This window comes from Dermacentor albipictus, chromosome 6, assembly GCF_038994185.2.
Source record: "Dermacentor albipictus isolate Rhodes 1998 colony chromosome 6, USDA_Dalb.pri_finalv2, whole genome shotgun sequence".
NCBI lineage: Eukaryota > Metazoa > Arthropoda > Arachnida > Ixodida > Ixodidae > Dermacentor > Dermacentor albipictus.
Window position 1 is genome coordinate 132,666,774 of NC_091826.1, and position 20,546 is coordinate 132,687,319.

The 20,546-nt window shown below is 43.7% G+C and overlaps 1 protein-coding gene across 7 annotated transcripts in view; it reads right to left on the minus strand.

The window, feature by feature from the left end:
* Positions 1–20,546, minus strand: part of LOC135902261 (uncharacterized) — a 761,927-nt gene that overhangs the window by 373,730 nt on the left and 367,651 nt on the right. For all 7 annotated transcript variants that reach the window (XM_070541346.1, XM_070541345.1, XM_070541343.1 and 4 more), the window contains 3 exons: positions 12,124–12,191; positions 3,884–4,000; positions 2,316–2,444 (listed from right to left, as the gene is read on the minus strand). In XM_070541346.1, the coding sequence (XP_070397447.1) occupies positions 2,316–2,444; positions 3,884–4,000; positions 12,124–12,191 (314 nt within the window). The remainder of the gene's footprint in view (positions 1–2,315; positions 2,445–3,883; positions 4,001–12,123; positions 12,192–20,546) is intronic.

Below are 20,546 nucleotides of genomic sequence, written 5' to 3' on the forward strand. Positions count from 1 at the left end.
ACCAGGCGACTGTACTTTTCGCTACTGCCTCATACTTTTCGCTACTGCCTCATACATAGAGAAATGGTAATATATTTATGTGGAAAAACTGGCAATATTGCAACCAACCCCCCTCTCGGCGAGCTGTTCGGTTATTTAACTCTTCAAAACAATACATAGGATGTTCTATCTATATTATTGATGTGCTTCAACTTTCTTAATATCCCAGAATGTTACAGAAGAAAGATCTGTACATGGCTATATTAAAAGGTCTCCAGCAGCTTCGAATAATGTTCAGATCGCTCGCTGAGTAAACACACAGAATACAGCTCACGTGGCACTTCAATAGTAAAGAAGAAATCAAGGACAAATTATGACACGAAAACTATCGAATACAAAAGTATGTGTTCATGCAATACGTGCCCTAACCATAATATTGGAGACTAAGCTAAAATCTTTAGAACAATTCGCAAATTTAAATACGCAATACAAAACCTGTTTCTTTTTTCGGATCAGGATATGTTTAATGAAGGTTAAAGGAATTCTAATTTGTTCGATGTTAGTGTTGATCAATATTGCATTCTAAAATGTTTAACGTATGCTTGTAACAGAATGTGTTCTTTCTCTCTTTTTCAAGTGCTGTAATAATTTATTTACTTGCTCTGTTGCAAACAGCTGATACTTTGCATTCTGTTTGAAATTGTGATTCGAATAGCTTTGACGATTTCTGTTGTATAGTTGTATTTCTTGTAGTGTAATAATTATTCCTCTGCATCGCTAAATGTAACAAATGGAGTACTGCAAAGATCAGTATTAGGTCCTACCCTGTCTTTGTTATACATCGATCCCATAACTCAGATTGACAACACCCTTGATATAGTAATGTTTCCGGACGATACAAGCGTATTTTTTTACTTCACGGACCAAAGGCGAACTTAAAGCAAATACTAATCATTATCTACAATACCTATCCGAATGGATAAATGATAATTGTCTACAATTAAACTCCACTAAAACCAAATACCTAATTTTTTCTCCTCCAAATAAATGGGACCAACAGGCCATACACATTACGTATGCAGCCGAGAGTATTCAGCAAACACTTGAGCGAAAATTCTTATGCATTTCTTCAAAGAGTCTTTGGCATGGTCATGTCATGTGCACCATGTGTTGTCGATATAGCTCGATCAATATGATGCATTAGAAATATTTGTACGTTAATATATCTTGGGCTAAAACAAAACTCTTTATTACAGTCTAGTATATTCTTAGATCGCCTACTGTTCGCTAGTATGGGGTACCACTACACAGCGCAACTATAACAGATTAACGGTGCTACAAAAGCGCGTGCGACGTATTTTTGAAAATTATGCAGGAGATATCCGTGACTTACGTACCAGAGAGTTATTTGTGAAACACAAATGCTTATGGCTAATCAAGTTTATTTTTATAAATTAGTGCAGCATATACTCGCCACAAACATATACAAGGACATTGATATGGTAGTTGAACACAGTACGGGTTTAAGCAGCATAGGAGAAGGCTTCCTTAGATTAGGGCAAATTATTGGAAACAATCGTTGACATATGAAGCAATACAGATTCTAAATAAACAAAGTCAAAATAATTTGGGCAGATAGCCCTGGTAAACATAAAAGAATGTACAAAACGCTTCTTGTCACAACAGCATGTGTATTGTAAACTATTTTACATCAGTTTCTACTTTATTCATAGCATTTCAGAATTTTTCTTTTTTTCTCTTTTGTACGCAGAGTGTACTGGTACATAATCACTCTCTGCATATCTGTAACATGATAAAAAGGCCTACTAGCTATCTAACACATGAATCCTGTGTTACCATTTTTTGTACATGTATATCTATCTGCGTGATCTGTGTGCATATGTATGCTTCTCATCCTTCATATCTCATTTATTAGAAGTCACTTTCTTCCCTTCTTCGGCTGTGCATTGAGTGGAACTGCAATTTTCATATAATGTGCACCTTAGTGTATACGTTATCGTACGTGTAAATGCTGTGTGCGGTGCTGTGTGCTGTGCGTAAACGGGGGCAGGGGCCCAGGCCAGCTGTTTCAGCCTTTGGTCTCTGTCTCCGCGGAAATGCCCAGAAATAATGGGATTTTGATTTGATTTGATTTATGATGATGGTGATGATCATTTGATTATATCGATACTTTTAAACTGCGACCTCTGTGGCTCCAGCGAGTTAAAGCCTTAGTCAGGAGGATTATGCCCTCCTGTTGCCTTGCGGGCGAAGTTTCCATTTGTTTTGCCCAAATAAAAGTAAGCGTATGTCTGTATGACGTATCTTTTCCTTACTCTAAAACGATGCTCCTTGCCGTGAGGCATGCGTAGTAGCCCAGGTGAGTCATCAACACCCAGAAGGCATCCAGCCACACTGCCCAGAAGACCGAATGGATGGAACTGCTCTCCTTCTTTGTGCGTCCCCTGCGTCAAAGGTGAGCACAGATTGATTGTCGAAACCCCGTTAAGACAATCGCTGGCAGAGGCCTTCCTCTAGCAGAGACTGACAAGCTAATAAGAGGCTGTGAAAATATGCTAATGATGAGTTTACTGGAGCCGTCGTTTACTATTTGTGGTGGTAACAATGCCACAATAAAAGAGATGAGAAAATAATTTGAGAAAGCGGTGTTGTTAACCAGAAAAGGGCGTGCTTCGCTTTCTTGCACTGGGGGAGGGGGGGTTGGAAGGAGGAACGGCAAACAATGGCATTGATGAAGTCGGCTTTTTGGTTGAAGAAATGAAAAAATAAAGTCAACAGTGGGCCGCTGTGGCAACACAGATTATAAACATCGGAACTTGAAGCATTTCCGCGTTTTAAGGCCACTCTGGAAGAAGTTTTGATGGAACGCAAGTACTATAGGTGGAACAATGTGCAATTTCATCTCCAAGGCTTTTGGGACTTGTGGCATTCCTCTTCCATGAATTGTGTATTTTTAGTGCTCTAGTTATTCCATCATTCAGTGTCTGGTCGTCTTCTTGTGAAACCCATGATGCCGCCAACTGGCATGAAATGAAAAGTGCCGTAGCTTCAAGTAAAACTCTCGCTTACGCTAGCTTGTTCATGCTTGAAGTAGTAAAGCCAAGGCGCAGAAGACCACGACTCAAGAAGAAGAACACAAACGAGAGGACCGGCGCCTAACGGTCGCTTGTCCTGTCGCCGGTCCTGTCGTTGGTGTTCTCCTTGAGTCCTGGTCTTCTGCGCCTTGCCTTTACTACTTCAAGCCGTAGCCTCATAACGTCTTGTAACAGCGGCACATGAATGCGGTCGGCAGTATCGGAAGAGACCCGCATGCCGCATGCTTAAGGAAAAGGCATTGTGGGACATGCGCGCATGGAACGTGCGTAAGCTTTGATTTATGTCAGGGGAAATGCGCTGCGCGGGCGTTCGTCACTTGGGAGGAAATACATGTGCCACGCTGCGTTAGCAGTTCATTGCACATGTGCTCATTTACTGATATTATGTCTGTGAGCAGAGGATGCACGACAGACTGAATTGGGCACCTGTTAGAAAATAATTTGATGACATATTACCCACAGAGAATTCTTCTATATTTAACATCCTACAGATAGTATTTTAAAGTCTTATCCTAAACTTGACTCGTCCAGAAATACTGCTCTACGAGATACACTATAGACGCGAACTTGTTCAGGCCACTTTGTTACAGTAAGAAAGCACAAGGCCTTTTTCGACTTCATCCATGCTTAACTTGGTGGTTACCCCTGCCGATGATGACACAGTTAAAATAATGCCGTTAGCCGAGAGACTGGTTGGCCAATGATGCCGCGTACAACATTTTTCGTATTGCGGTTATGCCCGCTGCTCCTATATAAACGGAAACGACACAAAAAAGGCAGTTTCTTACCCTTTTACCGACCAGCGGTAAGCTTCTTTAATAGCAGGTGTGCAGATCATGCTTTTACCGAGTTTCGGTATTTCGCTTAGATCCACCGTCTTCGAAATGATTAGAGTCCTCAAGCTCCTGTTGTGAAAGATGAAAATTTCCTTTGATAGATACAACGACAGCAAGAACAACCATTATAAGATTTAGGTTGCCATTTAAACAGGACAACAGGAGGCGGGATGGGTAGCCTGTAAGTGTCGATTTCTTCTGCTGCTGAAGTGCTGACTGGCTGTAGGCACCTGTCTCTTACTCACGCGCACCACAGCGCAGCCAATCATGACTTTCTCAGCAGACGAAATAACATGCCCACTAAGTGAACATTTCCAGACCCCCTCGCCCCAGCGTTCTGCAAGGACATCTTTGTGCCAGAGTGCGAATAGATTAAATAAAGTCTTATATTAGTGATATTACTGTTACTGATATCGCTCTTCACCTAAAGGCCACTGATAATGAACTGAGAATAGCCACAAACAAAAATTGAGGGGCCGTCCACATAATTACCTGAACTTTCGGTCTAATGTCCAAGCCTATAATAACCGCCTAAGAAACGAGGAAATGCAATGCTTGGCGGATAGGCGTCTCTATTGCAGACTGGTGTCGTAAGTCGAATAAGTTAGTAGTATTGGACCAAAAACCGCAGAGTTCCTTAATAGAATGTGCCACGACATATTTTTAAAATAAAATTCACTGACTATTACGGTTCTCCCTGACGCTAATTTTGAGCGCAGCTGTTAGAGTTTTGAATTCGCGATATATTGGGACATATATCGTAAAGTATCGTATCAGTAAAGAAGTCGTAAGTATATCGTATCGGTGAAGAACCTAATTGAACGTCTAGTATGCTTAGAACGCCGTCAGCCTAGGATAAACAGGGAAATCTAACAACTGGATTAGTCCACATTTCCGTACATGCTGCTACCAAAACCAATCGTTAGCCGGCAACTTACCGTTTATTCTCAACAAATATGTAGATATTACAGGTTACAATAGGAAGCAACTCAGACAATATTTTGTTCAGTTATGATATGTTGTTTCAGTGATAACATGCCGTTTCCATTGTCTTGTTTTTCTTATTTTTCTCCTGCATATATGTATTTCGCTGTCATTACTATGGTGCACTATGACATATTTATTTATAATGCAGTCATGACTATGATGTTTTCTACCTCACACATATGTATATGTCTACTACAGTGTTTGATCGTGTGCCAAGGTGATGTTGCCATGTAAGGTCTTTTGGGCCCCATCAAGCTACTCTCGTAGCTTTTAGCCCAAGATGACCATCCAGTTTCTGTTTCTTTACTGGAAAATAAAGATTGATTTTATTTGAGTGATAAATAATTATGTTCTGAATGACAGGGTCCTCACGGCGGCGGCGCTGAATCTCGTTTAGCAGCAGTGCCAGGTTTCCACTGGTTGCATCACTCACTGTTCCAGAAAGAAAGCGTGAAGATGGCAACGCGTGACTCATTTTCTAGCGGCGGCGGCGCAGGCGAACTGGCGCAGTGGGTCGGCAGCCCACGCCAGCGCTTCGTTTCCATATACGGTATCGGCAGACGCGCTCGCCGCATGCATGGCCGCCACTGTGGAGCGCGTCTCGTGCCGCACTCCGCTTTCCTCGTCGCCCTTTCGCCATGCTCTACTCCTCCGCTTTGCTCCGCCTGCTCTCTTCGATCTCAACGTCTTTCATCCCCCACTGCCCTCCGCTTTTTCATCCTTCGCTGTGCTTGTTCACTCGGTTACCCCGAGGGACGCCGACGCTGAACGAAGGAACAGACGCCTGAGAGCTGTGCTCTAAAAAGAAAACTGCTGGCTAGTGCTGCAGGCCAGTGAAAATGGTGGCCATTGGCACAATCGTGGCCGTCATCCATAACAAAACTGGTCGACGCCTCGTTTCGCTGTGCTAACGATAACTGGAAGGCCTCGTGGTCCCGCACACCATAAGATTTGCGTAGAAACTTGATGCTCTACCAATGCGGTGGAGTGCTTAAGCACCTGAAGGTGAACGTCAATGTCAGCAACCGCGGCTTTGATTTTTATTGGTTATACGCACCAGTGTGTACGGATTGCCAAACTAGAGAAGTGGAGCGGTGTGTGTGAACTGCATACCTACGTCTTTCAGGCCTGATAACCACTTAAAATTTTTTTCACATAGCGGTCCGTTGATTACATTAAAGAACATTGGAGCAGCTGCTTACACGAAAGAACGTTAGTTGCAATAGATAATTTCAGGAAACTAGCGCACGAACCTTGGGGCGTCTAAAACAAAATCTGAAAAAAAATAAAGTTCGCGGTGTGGTAGGCTAATCTATTGCGATGAAGTGTGTTATTACACCAAATAATGGAAGAAAAACTTCAGTCACCCATTGATCAATAGCAGCCGCAATTTCGAAGTAACTTGGCTACACAAAGCAGATCATTCTGAAAGTTCTGTGAGCTTCTGCTGTTCAACTGGGAAAAGTGCGCCAATAGCCGTATTAGATATCCATTTGTATCGACACGTGTACCTGTTTATCATTATCGGGAGACCACGTTTCACTGCCTGCGTCTCTCCTGTGTCTTCTCTGGATCTATTAAAGTTATTTCACGCACTCACTCAACGCCTAACAATTGTTATCGCACAGCGCAGGATGCGCCTTGCATGTACCGGAAATTTCTGGAATGTTATCGATGGATCCATCCGCTGTCTGCCGCCGAACCTTGTTTGATCTGGTTGCATGTGGGACTGACGCGAATAGTGTAGAACTTTGTGGAAGAAACGCGGGTCCCAGCGATTACTCTGGAACATTCGATGACTGATGTATAAAAGCCGACGTGCTTGACACACTGATCAGATTTCCGATGATCGCCGACCGTGTTCGCCGCGTTTTGCTTTAAGTGTTACTTGCTTTTGAGGGCACAAGTTCGCCCAATAAAGATTTAGTTTCGCCACTTATTTTTTGCTACTGTGTTCGCCACAATCACTACCACGTGACAATATTCACTTTTTCCATCCGTCTCGCCAAACGGGTCATATTGGCGATAGCGGGGCTCACTTTTCTGCGACGAAAGTCCAAATCAAACGAAAATTAATAAATAATTTCCCAGCACAAGCTTAGGGGCCATATAACGCAGAACTATCATATGATTTTATTACCCATCTTTTGACGTCAAACTTACGTATCCGTGAAGGCAAGCACCTGGTGTTGACCTGCAGCGGTGTTGGAACACTCAAGTCAAACGCACCCCTCGTTTTTAGGATGGCTGTTTTAGATTTCAAAGCGAATAAAATTGCCTAGCTTGGCAAGTTTTTTGTTACCCAATGTCTTACAAAGGCTAGCAGCGCACAAGCGGAGAGTGTTGCAGTGGATTCAAGCTAGTGCAGTGAAAGTAGATAACAGGATCAAGAGCGTTGTGCATGCATCTGCTAGTGGTCCGCTTCGAAAATAATTTTTTGGTCTTTCGCTTGAGCTAATCGTACATTATAAGTGTGTAGAATTATATGAGATGTAGAATTTTTACGGCTTTCGTGATGTCTCCTGAAGGAGAGAGCGGGGCTGGCCTGAAAGGAGGTTAAATCGTGGAGGGCTAGTGATAGGAATGGAATAGAAACTGATTGGTTTAGGTGCACGTTATAGTGGCCAATGATAAGGTAATGATTGCATTAGAAACGAGTTCTCGTTTTGTCTGACTGGTGCCCCAGTCATCAGCGGTGAGTGATGAGACAGGAATGTAAGAGAGAGAAATGGAGTTTTGCAAGTTACGCTACGGGGCAGTTAGAAACTTTATAGGGAGATGCTTGATCTCACTCAAACGGGCTTGTTGTTTCATAACTGGTGGATAAGCTGAGGCTGCTGCGAAAGCTTATTTAGATCGGCCGATGCCACCGCCGGTCCTTCCCTTCCCTCATTCACGACGATTAACTAATGCATCACATATTAAACAATTACATAAATATGCGCCTCGTAATTCGATATATCGTCATGAAACGCGATTTTATGTCTCAAAATGTCTCATGTTTATGGCATGGAAACTGTAGCCGACAAGAAGGTCTTCACGAAGACAATATTCTGCGGTTACCGCACTGAGCTCACGCTGACGAACAGCGCATAATTCTTTGCAGACTTTCAGCGCACAAGGACACACATAATACGTAGTTTAACGTGGCTTCACGTCAATAAGATTTCGTTGTAATATATGAAATAGTTGATCCATACAAAGTGACAGAAAGGAAAACTGAACCGCGAAACGCGTGCACTGAGACTTGCATCACCACATTACTTGCATTGCTTCTGCAACCTTGCGTACAAGTACGAAACGAAGTATTGACCTCGAGGATTTACCATGGCGCCATCTGCTGGAATCAATCTGTGACGTGGAAAGCGACATCACGTGATAATTGCTGCGAAGTGTTTGGCATCTCCAGGGGTTCCGCCACGGTTAATTACGAGCGTTTGAGTGCCAGGAGCGTTGAATGTGTGGTCCATTTGCTGCAAAACAGCCCAGTGGTACGGTGCGTCGGCCAGCAAAGAGTTTTAGCGAGCGAGCAACCTGATACTTTCATATTGTTTTTAAGTTCGCATGTTCTTTCATAAAACAGTTGTATGCACTTTTACCGCAATAACACTACTGTTCAGATCCTTTGTCGCGAGGAGTCCGGCTTGCCACTTTCGCATGAATTATCGCGGTGCGATGATTTATTACCGCTCTAATAAAATGCGTGCCACATCAACCGCTTATATATTTCTCTCCTCAATCCGCGCTTCCAGCGTGCCCCGCATGCAAGGGACGTTTCGAGTGCTGTTACATAAGCAAACAATCAACAAGCCTTTTATGCATAGTTTTCTCGACTCTTACGATCACCATAATGTTTTGCTTGTAGTGACTAACAGCCCAGCACCTCGCTGCAGCTTCGTTTTGGGGTTTTGGCGTACGCTTGAAAATTCACACCAGGCTCAGTCGAATACGTCCGGCACAGATACATGATGCAGTAAACCAAGTGGGCAACTAAATTGCTCCCTTGGGAATGAAACAGGCTATCTACAAGCCCACAAGGAAAGCGTCTATCGCCCCGCCAGGGAGCTGCGTGGCTGCGGCAAAGGCGTGAAGGCGCGAACGCGACTCACTTGATGTCACTTTCGACGTCATAGCGATAGTACCGCTGGTTTCTCCAGTGGTGGCGCCCGAGGCCAACAGAGATCTCGTTAGCAAAAGCTAAGCTACGTCGCCAGTCGTCTGTATGATGAGATTGAGTATTAGCAAGAAAACAGCCTGCACACAGCACGCAACAATGAATGCGGGTTGCCTAGCGGCCACGCCTGGTTGCATCTCGGTCATTCTTCATCGCACCGCAGTTCAGCCAGTAGCCAGAGTCTGACTGAGATGATGCCGCGAAACATACCAGAAACCTGCATTTACTTTCAGTGTTTGATACTTAGCATAGCCATTTTTTGGGTAGCTCTTGCTTCTATTTTTTCTTTGTTTTTGCAGTCAGCGCTGCATTTGCGTCCTGGTATTCCTCTGCGTCCGCATAGTGGCCCTTTGTTGCACGTTAACTACTAACCTGAAAAAAATTTTCGCTAATCCTAAAGCAAGTTTAACGCTTCCGAGAGCTCTCGTGCATAGTGTCAACTCCAGTGGCCAATGTAGGTTCCTAGAGCTGCCTTAAAAGTGTCATCACCAACCACCGTTTTTCGATAGCATCCTGTTGTTCCGGCAGCTAAGTCACGCGCGTCCCCATAGTTTACCTCATGTTACGTTGCGGTCTGATACTTATAATTGCTTACATTCAATTCAATTTCAATTCAGTCTTTATTTTTCTCTTGGACAGAGAAGGAGACAGGACTAAATGCTCGTAAGCTTGACAGAGGTCCTGCCCCCTTTATCAACTTGGCAGTAAAGTACAAAGGCAGAGATTTTAAATTTTCCAAATAAACACTGAAACAAAATAACAAAACACTTAGTAAAAAGCAGCGCTATGCATTGCAGCACAAACATAGGTATTAGAAAAACAAATAACTGATCATGGGGAAAAAAAATAACAGGTATAGGTTTAAACTGAGTGCAACATTATGTAATCTTGCTAAGAAAAAATCGCCTAATAACATCCCTTGAATGCTGAAAGGGGTCAAACAATTCTTTGTTTAATTTATTTAATAATACTGGAACAGTATAAGAAAGAGACTGCTCAGTATAATATGCCCTAGGCGTCGGCACTAACCAGTATACATGGGATATAAGTCCTTGGAGGCAAGGCCTGTAAATATTGTGGCTCAGTGAAACCAGGTTCTTTCTTCGAAACGCATGTTCTAAAATGACCACTGTAGTGGACAACATGCATAACTGGAACAACACGTGCGTGGGAATGTATCCTGCACACTGCAGTCCTCGTTGCTTTCGCTTTGGATTCAACTATTTTTGCTATTACGTAACATTTTCATGTAGTAACGTTTTAAGCCTTATATTATCCAACGAGCTAATGGGAAGAAACAATTGAATGGGTTACCCCCAGCTGCTGCCACCGCGAAATTAAGGCCACATGCCAAAGCTGTAGTTGAATTGCCGCCGTGTGCGTCATGGCAACGTCAATAATACTTCCTGTTAGAGATAATGTGCAGCACAAACACGTACAACGTCGCTTGGCAAGAGGAAAGCGACATATAGTTGCGCGCAATGTAGGGCATCAACGTCGGAGCTGCAAGGGGGGACACGGCACGTGAAGCCCTATCCTACCCCCATCTATCCCCGAATTTCTGCATATCAGGCATGACGCGATGTGCGACAACACCGCCTGCCTTCCCACCCGCTCCCCGATGGAATTGGTCTCCACCCTTCCTCTCAAAATAAATTCCTGCCTACGCCACTGCAAGGTATACTTGCGCATTACCGACAAAAGTGACTGTTTTCCCCATTCCATAGTTCGCGGTAACGTTCGTCGCATCTAAAAGGATGTATTGAAGATTACGTTCATTAATGTGGTTGCAGGAATTTCGCCTGTTGTGGGAAAACTGTCGGCACGTACATGCACTGGATGTGTTGCACATATTGCAAATTGAAGTGGACATTCTGTATCGGAAGAAAGAAACAATTGAAAGCGCAAAAAAAAACTTTTCTGGACGTTTCCTGGAGGCGCATTGGTAGAAAATTAAACCAACCGCTCTTTGAAAGTGTAATTTCTTTTCGTGCAATAAAGGGCTAATTTTGGTACAGTGGACGCTTTAGTAACCTATTAGGTTACCCTCAGTGACGCAATCTGAAATAACAATAATAAATAATTCAATGTTCGTACTATTTCAATACCATCAAATGACATAAGGTATGGTGTGTTTTCTACATAAAGAATGAACTCGTATAAATGCTCTTAAAGGGACTTAGTTGCTTGCTAGATTTCTAATTCAAATTATCCGAGCAAATAAACGGCACAACAACAAAAAAATATGTGGAAACAGCGTTCCTCTTTGTTATGAATTTACATTGCGCTGGTAACATGAATCAAGAATCTACAACGAGAATACCAGCTGTGTTAAGCACTAACATTACAGCTCTGCCGCCTAATACCCTGCAATTATTACTCACTGAAGATGGACTCATGAAATACCGACCTATATTTATGCGGCATGGCTAGATTTGAAACCTAGCTTGTGCGCTTGTTCTTGTCACGCCCCTCTTTTGTTGCTCTTCTACAGCGAAGAGATGAGAATGCAGGTGCGCCTCTGTGCAACTTTGTACAAACGAAACTCTTCCAGTAGAGTGAACCAAAGGCGGTCAACTTGGTTCTTAACTAGGAATTGAGCGCGATTAGAACCACAGAGAAAAGAAAGATGGACACAAACAAGCAGCCTTTTTGTCCTTGTGGGTTTTTTATCGCGCTAAGTTACTAGTTCAATTACGGCACACCAACTAGCCCTACAATCAGATATTCAAGTTGGTTCTGATTAGTGACTAGGGCTGGTCAGCGCGGCATGATATGGACAGTGTATTCGCCGTCGTATTTCGTACCATATCATGTCACATATTTTAGCTGGGATCTAGAAATCTGCCTCGCGCTACAAACTCCGTTTCATCTGAGATTACTTTTCATACTCGCGTACACTTTTCTATGCAGACCCCTGAAACGCTCTGATCCAGTGTATCTGACACATGTTAAGAGGAATGTTTTCTATAATAAAGAAATTGGTGTCGAGAAAAAATCGGGGCTGATAGAATCGAAGGAACTGAGTTACCTGTACATACTGACAACGAAAAGCACGCCCACCAGAGACTTGGCTTCTTCCTCTTCCGGTACAACGTACTGGAATCAACGAATACGTAAGGGCTTCAGTTTTTGGGAAGGCAACTCATTTTATAGAAAAACTTGTATCACCTATACGCCTCACCGCTACCTTGGTCTAACATTGTCAAAGTGGCGCGAAAGGAACGTGCCACATGGAAAACTGTCAGCTAGTCCCGTAAGCTATATTTTTTTAACGTCCTTTGCGGCTTTGGCTACCATGAATTAGAAAAAGAAGTGACTAACAGTTGAAAAAGTAACGTCCACACTTTTCATCCTGCAAGAAAGGTTGTAATTTACCGCAGGAGTGAACATATAAGCACTCCCTGAATCTTTTACTAGACCAAACAACCCTGATAAGCTAATTTTAAGTTTTGAATGACAAGCGTGTAGTGACATTGCAGTTGGTAATTAATGGCAAACATTTTGCAAAGAAACATTCGAAATAGATACAACCTCTTACTTAAAGCACGCTTGCACCAAGACTTCCATAAAATTTCACCCGCAATACTAAAACTATGGGTCAGTAGGACGTGCGGCACGCCTGTGCTTAGCAGTAGTTTATAAAAATACAACCTCAAAATATGTATGCACTCATACTCCATATAAGAGCAATCATCAATAGATATTGCAGTGTGCGCCTTACTTGAAACATCGGTGCATTTCCCCGCAACTTTCAAGGACGTATTGTCAAAACTGGTGCTAAGCACATGTTTATATAAAGGAATAATACTTAGATACTTCTTGTCTGTGATTTCGCATTTTACGACTTGCTCTTAATTATTTGCCGTTAGTGAATAATATTTCGTTAATTTTTTTAACACCAGTGTGTAATTTATCATTTGTGCACTGTCACTGTCTTCGAATAATCAAGCTAATGAGAGAAAATTGCATTGTGTGCCACTGCACATCTTTTAAAAAATTTAGTTTCGTTGTACATAAATATTCCGGCGTGCATAAATATGTAGGCATGCATGTGCGTGCGTGTAATTAGTTTAGAGAAAGAACAGGCGTTGATGAGCATTGCTGAACCAGTATAAATATAGGACATTTGCCATCCTTTTGTTTACACGTCTAAGATTAGTGCCTGAAGCTTGATCCGAAGATTACTATGTCAACAGCTGGCATGTTGCACCTCGTATACTGAACGCTGTAGACCAGAATACGCTAGCCTCGCACCCAGACTAATCGAACGCATACTCTCCCACCCGGTTTGCCCGGTCGACCAGCGCCATTTTGTTCTGGGCTGCCAAAGTGTGTTCACCGGCGACCAGCAGACATGGCTAGCGCTAGCTCTCCAAAGTGCGGAAATGTGCCCGTTCACGCGGATGCAAAGTACAAGAAGTCATCTGGGCATCGTTGCGTCGTGTTTTGATGCCAAAATAACCAGCTGAAAAGGAGCAGGTTGCTTAGCGCTGTTTGCGAAGAGCACAATACACGTAGGGAATCGTGCCGATGCGGTGTTTTCAGCCTGCACCGATTTCCATCCGCAACGAAGAATGACAAGCTGCGCCACCGGTGGATAGCTGCAGTGAATAGAACTACCAACGCAGTGAAAACGCATGAGTGAGTATTCGATCTGTGTATATTTTGGTGCCACGTTCAACTTTGCGCTCTACGAACGTAATATGTGTAACACGCAGGTTTGCTCTGAGCACTTTCTGGACAAGCCCACAGAGCAGAATCCCGCGCCGGTGCTTCGCCTTGGCTATAACAAGAAGGCAAGCCTTTTCGTGTTTTCATTCAGGCAGAGTTCCCGACAGTGAAGCGGAACAGTTGAGTTTGCGGTTAGCGATACTTGCAGCTGGTGCACGGCATGACCATTAAGCGTGAACGACAAGTTGTAGGCGATAGTATGTTGCCCTGCTGGTGAGCGTTATTGCTAACGAAAGTAAACCGAAGTCTGCTCGTCACGTAGCATGCGTCCACAAAAACGTAAACGACGACTGCTCGTCGCCGAAGGCGTTCTTGCAGCGCGCCTGTCTTTACGAGCTGGTTTTGCAGGTGTTATTCGTAATGAGTTCATTTGAACCTCCTGAGCTCTAAACTTCGTGCGGGCTGTTATGCGGGGCAAAGCGCAAAAATGTTCCGTTCATAAGGCGAGGAAAATAAGGTGCCTAATTATTGTTGTATTTTGTAACAAAATTTTGCTCATTCTCACCAGTTTTTTTTACTGTTTTCTTTTCTAAGGGAGCGCTAACAATCCGATATGGCCTCGCACTAGCGAAACAGGTCTGATACCAGGTAGCTGCAGTTGGCGGGGCAAATTTTTTGGAATGCAGGTGCGGTTGTTGTCTTGTACCGAAGGCTTCCCTGATGATGCAGCTTTAAGTAGGGATGGCAATTTTATGTGTCCTGTCATGGTTTGTGCAACTGTACAACACCTGCATCCGTCATGCTCGCCCTGTTATACGGGCTTTGACTGCACATGTAGCTGAACATTAGAACTACTGTAGTTCCTCATTTTCCTATGAGTGCAGGTTTAGCATCATATGCTGCTTGTTCGAGTGCTGTAGGCTTGTGTTCTGAATGTTGTACTCTTAAGTGGTTGCACGATACGATTGGCCTGGTGCATTTTCTGTTTCATTTTGAGAGGACTTTATATTTTCGCAACAGTGACGGCATGGGAATGAACTAGAGCCCTTCTTACTATAACATTTATTTTGTTTCCAATGTGCAGGTGGTGAAGGGCAGGCGTCTGCTAATCAGGCAGTCAAACGATCTCGCCAGTTCGTTGCCAAACGCGGCCAACCCAGTAGTGACAATGACAAACAAGACCAAACTGAAAGTGCAGAGGACAATGTTCTGCGTGCTTTAATAATATATGGCACGAACACAGTGCTGTAAAATCCTTCACAGGTTACGTGCTTACGTGGTTACCCGATGTATTCGCTTCTGCAGTCTGCACATCACTCAGTGTGGTCATTGCGGACTTGCATGAGGTCTTGAAGTTTGATTGAATCGAGACAGTGAAAATGACAGGCTAGAAAAAACGCGAAACACGCCTTCCGCCTAGCCAAACAGCCCAAGTTTCGCTTTCGCGCCGGGTCGCATCTGCCGGCGTGGCAGCCCAGGCCTGCTACTTCGCGGCGCTTGGGATAGATGGCACGACCGGCGATCATCAATATGGCGGCGCGCTTTGAATTCTCGGTGTTCTGGTGTATAGTACGTAGGCGCAGTAGAATTGCGGCGCATTTCGCGATGGCACACCGACTACGTGATGCCAAATCAGTCGTCACCTTGCTAACTCCACTGCATGTCTACTGTAGTACACATAAGTCAGTGGATAATGAATGATGTTCACAAGAAAAATGTTTTCAACAGCCTGGCATAACTGAAGTATTTTGTATATTCTAGTTTGCTTCAAGCGCGAATGTCTCTCGGCCTTCATATATTGTAACGGGAGTCCGGCGCCTTGAACGGTTTCCATGCAGCACAAGACACACCCTAATCGTAGCCGTTCCAAAAACTAAGTATCCCCGGACCCACTGCTACTCAATACTTCTGTCTTGCCCTTCTATTCCTCTTCTTTCACTTGCGGCGTTCTTCGTTGCTGCTGCACTCGCCGCCCCCTGTCCCCTCGAGTTCGCACAAGAGTAAGACAGGAGATCAGTGCAGGTTTCACGAGGGACGTAATGCTTCGTCTGGCTGGCGTGAGTACGAAACGTGCGCTTGCGACGGTTGCCGTCAAGTTCTGGAATCACGGCCAAACATAACGCCACTGGACCCAGAGCTTCCACAACACGGAAAGGGCTAGAAAACCGGTGTAAGAGCTTTTCCCAGTGCCGAGGTAAACGCAGTGCCCATCGAGTCACGAGCAAATCACCCGATTGGAAATAGCGAGCAAGGACGTTGTTGAAAAGACGTGTTCAACAGCGCTTGGTGGTGCAGCATTAATAGCCGACCTCGGAGGGAAGCGTGGCGCCGGGTCTCACTGTAGTCACCTTTTGCCGGGCGTTCTTCCGGAAACGCGTCGAAGCCAAGATGTTCTAGCGGTAACCTTGCGTCCTCCCATGGCGCCGCGTTGGGACGTGTTAAGAGCGAAAACCTCTGCAGTGACGTATTCATACCAGTCATCGTGTGTAAAACAGACGTAGGAAGTGTCTTATATGGTGCGGTTGGTGCACTCTGCCTGTCCATTTGTTTGTGACTATTGAGTGGACACTACAGTATGTCGTATTCCATGTTTAGGCGAGAAAGTTTTAAAGGCATGTGACATAAATGCCGTGCAAGTGTCGGAAATCAGCAACTTCGGCGTGTCATGTCGGTATATAAGCCACAATCTAAGAAAGGTCTTTCTAGGAGCGGCTGCAGAATCACGGACGGTTTGGAGTTCTACACACTTCTTCAGGTAGTCAGTGGCCTCAATGAGAAATTTGGGCCATGCTTGCTGCGAGGAAACGAGCCCATGTGACCAATGTCCATGATATCGAATGGTTCGTTAGGAGGGGCGGTTGGTTGTAAGGGCTCACGTTGTGGGTCTGCGACGACCTTACGAGCTTGACAAATTGTGCAGGATGACACGTACAGGTAGACATCGGTGTGTATGCCATACCACCAAAACATTTTCCTAATGCGAGCCAGAGTTTTCTGCTGTGCCAGGGGGCCAGCAGAGGGGCCGTCGTGACAGATAAAAAGTATGGTTGGTCGCATGCCCACAGGAACCCCAGGTAGATAGGACTAAGTTCCTGTATTATTTATTTATTTATACATACTGCAGCGCAATTTGCGCTATAGCAGGAGTAGGTTGAGAAAAGGTAAAAAAATGCATTGGAGTACACAGCGGTAAACACAAGTGAACACTTTTACAAAAGGGCACTGATGGAAGGAAAATAAACAAGAAGTTATACAAATGCTGCTGGGCATGGGTGAGAACGATTATGCATCTAGGATGGCGGTTGCGAAAATTCGGGATGAGCATGATCGAATGGACCCTGGTAATGAATTCCATTCTACGACTGAGCCGGGAAAAAACTGAATTTGAACCTGTTAGTACGTGCGTAGAAGGGTATCAAGTTTAGGTCATGATGTCTTCTCGTTGATGATCCTGGCGCGAAGTTAATGTAATTACCATTTGAGAGCCTAACCAAAGAATTGACAATGCAATGCAGGAATTTTAATGATTCGACACGGCGACGAGAAGAGAGCGTGATTAGGTTCAAGGAAGAAAGTGTTGAAGAGGGTGAAAAATCGCGATCGTAACGATGACATAAATCGCACAGCTTTTTCTGTATTGCTGCTAGCTTATTAATCTCTAACGGCTTATGCGGGCTACAAACTACAGATGCGCAATCAAGAACAGGGCGGATTAGAGATTAATACATTAGTAACTTTGTGACTTTAGGATATCGGGTTAGCGTACGCCTCAAGTAACCTAATTTTTTTAGTGCTTTACTGCATATGTAATCATTGTGTTTAGACCATGACATGTTATGCATAAAAATGACACCAAGATACTTATACTCAGAAACCTTATCTACAGCACGGCCATTGAACGAGTAACTAAAAAGGGAGGGGGAAGATTTGTTGCAGAAAGACATCACAACGGTTTTATTGAAATTAATGTTCATTTTCCAAGTGTTACACCAATTGCAAAACCTAGAAAACGACTCTTGAGGGTGATAATGATCATTGGAAGAGTTAATTACTTCATATAGAACGCAGTCGTCAGCATAAAGACGTATCTTAGAAGAGCAGTGAAGTGGCAAATCGTTTATATATAATAAAGAAAGAAGCGGCCCAAGGAAGGAGCCTTGGGGCACACCTGATGTCACATCAACAGTAGCGGAGTCCATCGAACTTTAAGAGACGATCTGGGAGCGAAATGAGAGAAAGTTTAAAATCAAGTTAACTAAATGAGGATTATTCAGTCCAGCATTGAGTTTAGCAATAAGTTTAGAATGTAAAACCAACTCAAATGCCTTCGAAAAATCTATAAAAATGGCATCAACCTGGTTGCCTACATCAAGGTTAAATGAAATGTCGCGCGTGAACTCAGCTAGCTGCGTTAACGTGCTAAAACTGCGCCTAAACCCATGTTGCATGTTAGACAGTAAATTATTTGATTCCAGAAAGAGCGTGATGTGCTTATGAATGACGTGTTCCAGCATTTTGCATGGCTGTGACGTCAGCGAAATTGGCCTGTAGTTCGACAAACACTGCTTATCTCCAGATTTATAAAGAGGGAGCACTTTGGCTAACATCCATGAAGCAGGTACAGTAGCGGATGATAAGGACTTTCTGAATATGACTGACAGATATTTCGATGACCACGACGAATAACGAACCAGGAACGCATTATGTATCCCGTCCGGACTGGTGCATTTCTTAACATCCAGGTTTAATATAAGGTTGAGGATGCCTTCGCAGTATATCTCAACGTCACTGATTGCTTCAGAAGACACTATGTTGGTAAATTTCGGGATAAAGTCGCTATCGGAAACAAACACGGACTGGAAATACTTGTTGAAAGCATCGGATATCACCGCCGGGTTATTGATGACGTCATTATCTATTCTGAGAGAAGTGGATGAAGCATCGCGAGGTAAAATAGAAGAACAAAATTTTCTTGGGTTAGTTCTTAACAAATTGTGCAGGCGAACGGGAAAAAAGCAATCCTTGGCCTTTTGCAACTCAAGATTGAGTTCTTTCTTTGCCTTAACAAATCTATCGAACGCCATGGGATCACAGCCCCTTCTGGAACGCCTTAACCTTCAAGTGCGACGGGACAAATGCAAGATATCACGAGTCATCCGTGGAATGTTAGAATTTCTTTTCTTAGTTTTAATGGGCCCAAACCGACCGATACATGATTTCACAAGTCGCTCAAAGTAATTAGCAAGACAGTTGATGCCCTGGTTATCAGAAAGTGCACTAAAGGTATCGAAATTATCAGATAAGACATCAGTAATGGAGTTGTCGTCCGCACGAGTGAAATCAGGGAAACTAGTACTCGAGTAGGGAGATTTAGGAATTGGACAAGAGAGTGACACTAAAACGCCATTATGGTCTCAAATACCATCAATTACCTCGCAAGAAAAGCCACGTTCGGCTAGGTTAGCGCTTAGAAAAACTAAGTCAAGGATGCAATTGAACTTGGTTGCACTAGGAACAACCTGGGTGAGACCAAAGGACAACGAAATGTTTATTAGTTCTCTACAAATAGCTAGGTCGCTACCAACTGCAGACAGTGATGGCCAGTGGATGCCAGGGGCGTTGAAGTCAATCATACAGATAAAACTCGACGAAGCAATGTTAATCTCGCTCATGGAATTTGCAACAGCATGAAGGACATCTAGAGTAGAGCCGGTGGCACGATATATAACACTAATCATATACACCGATTATGTAGGTAAATTTTACACCCTGCAGATTCTGCTTCTGGAGGAGAAGGCAAGACTGAGAATCGTAGATCATACCGGATAAGCAGTGCCACACCACCATCAGTACCACAATTCCTGTCTAAGCGCACGGCAACAAAACCGAGTGGAGTGAACTCAGGTTCATACATACCATTGTGCAACCAAGTCTCTGTGAAGTCGATAACATGGGGGGAATGAACAGATATAAGGGACAATAAATCGGGAAACGATTTAACGATACTACGAGCGTTTATATTCAAAACAACAAGGTTCTCAAAACGGCCAGGATGAATTCAGGAAGGGGATGGAACGGAAGTCAAATGGCCAGGCTCAGAAGAAACACGTTGAGCGGGTGCCATTACTAATGAGCTTGAAATGTCATCCCAGTTATAACGAACCTTGTCAATGAAAGCATGATCATATCTCAACTTCACAACAGAATCGCTGTCCCGAAAGGAGGCTGATGCGTCCCAGATTTTTTTCCGAATTAACCGAACCCTAGAAGAGAAATCTTCTTTAATGACGAAATTTGAGCCCTTGAGTTTTGAGATGTTCCTAAGAACCTACGTTCTGTCGTTGAAGTTAGAAAGTTTTAGAATGACGGGACGAATGTAACCAGTGCGTGCTCTATATGAGGGCAGCTAGTCTTCAAGTGCTCTGTAAATACAGATGAAACTGCAGTCATCAGGATGGTAGCATTTTCATCAATGACTTAAGAAATACCGTGTATTATCAGATTGTTTCTACGAGAATGATTTTCAAGACTGTCATATTTTTAAGAACAAGTCCGTTACCTTAGTTGTCAAGGCATTTATTTCACCACGTAAAGCGCACACTAAACTAGAGTCTTAACTGCGAGTCGGCCTAGTTGGAACATATTCATCTTAAAACTTTTTGTGCGCAAACAAACAGCGACGAAGAATAGGGGCAACACAAGGACGAGCGCTCGTCGTAGTTTTGCCCCTATTCTTCATCCCTGTTTGTTTGCGCACAAAAAGTTTTAAGATGAAACTAG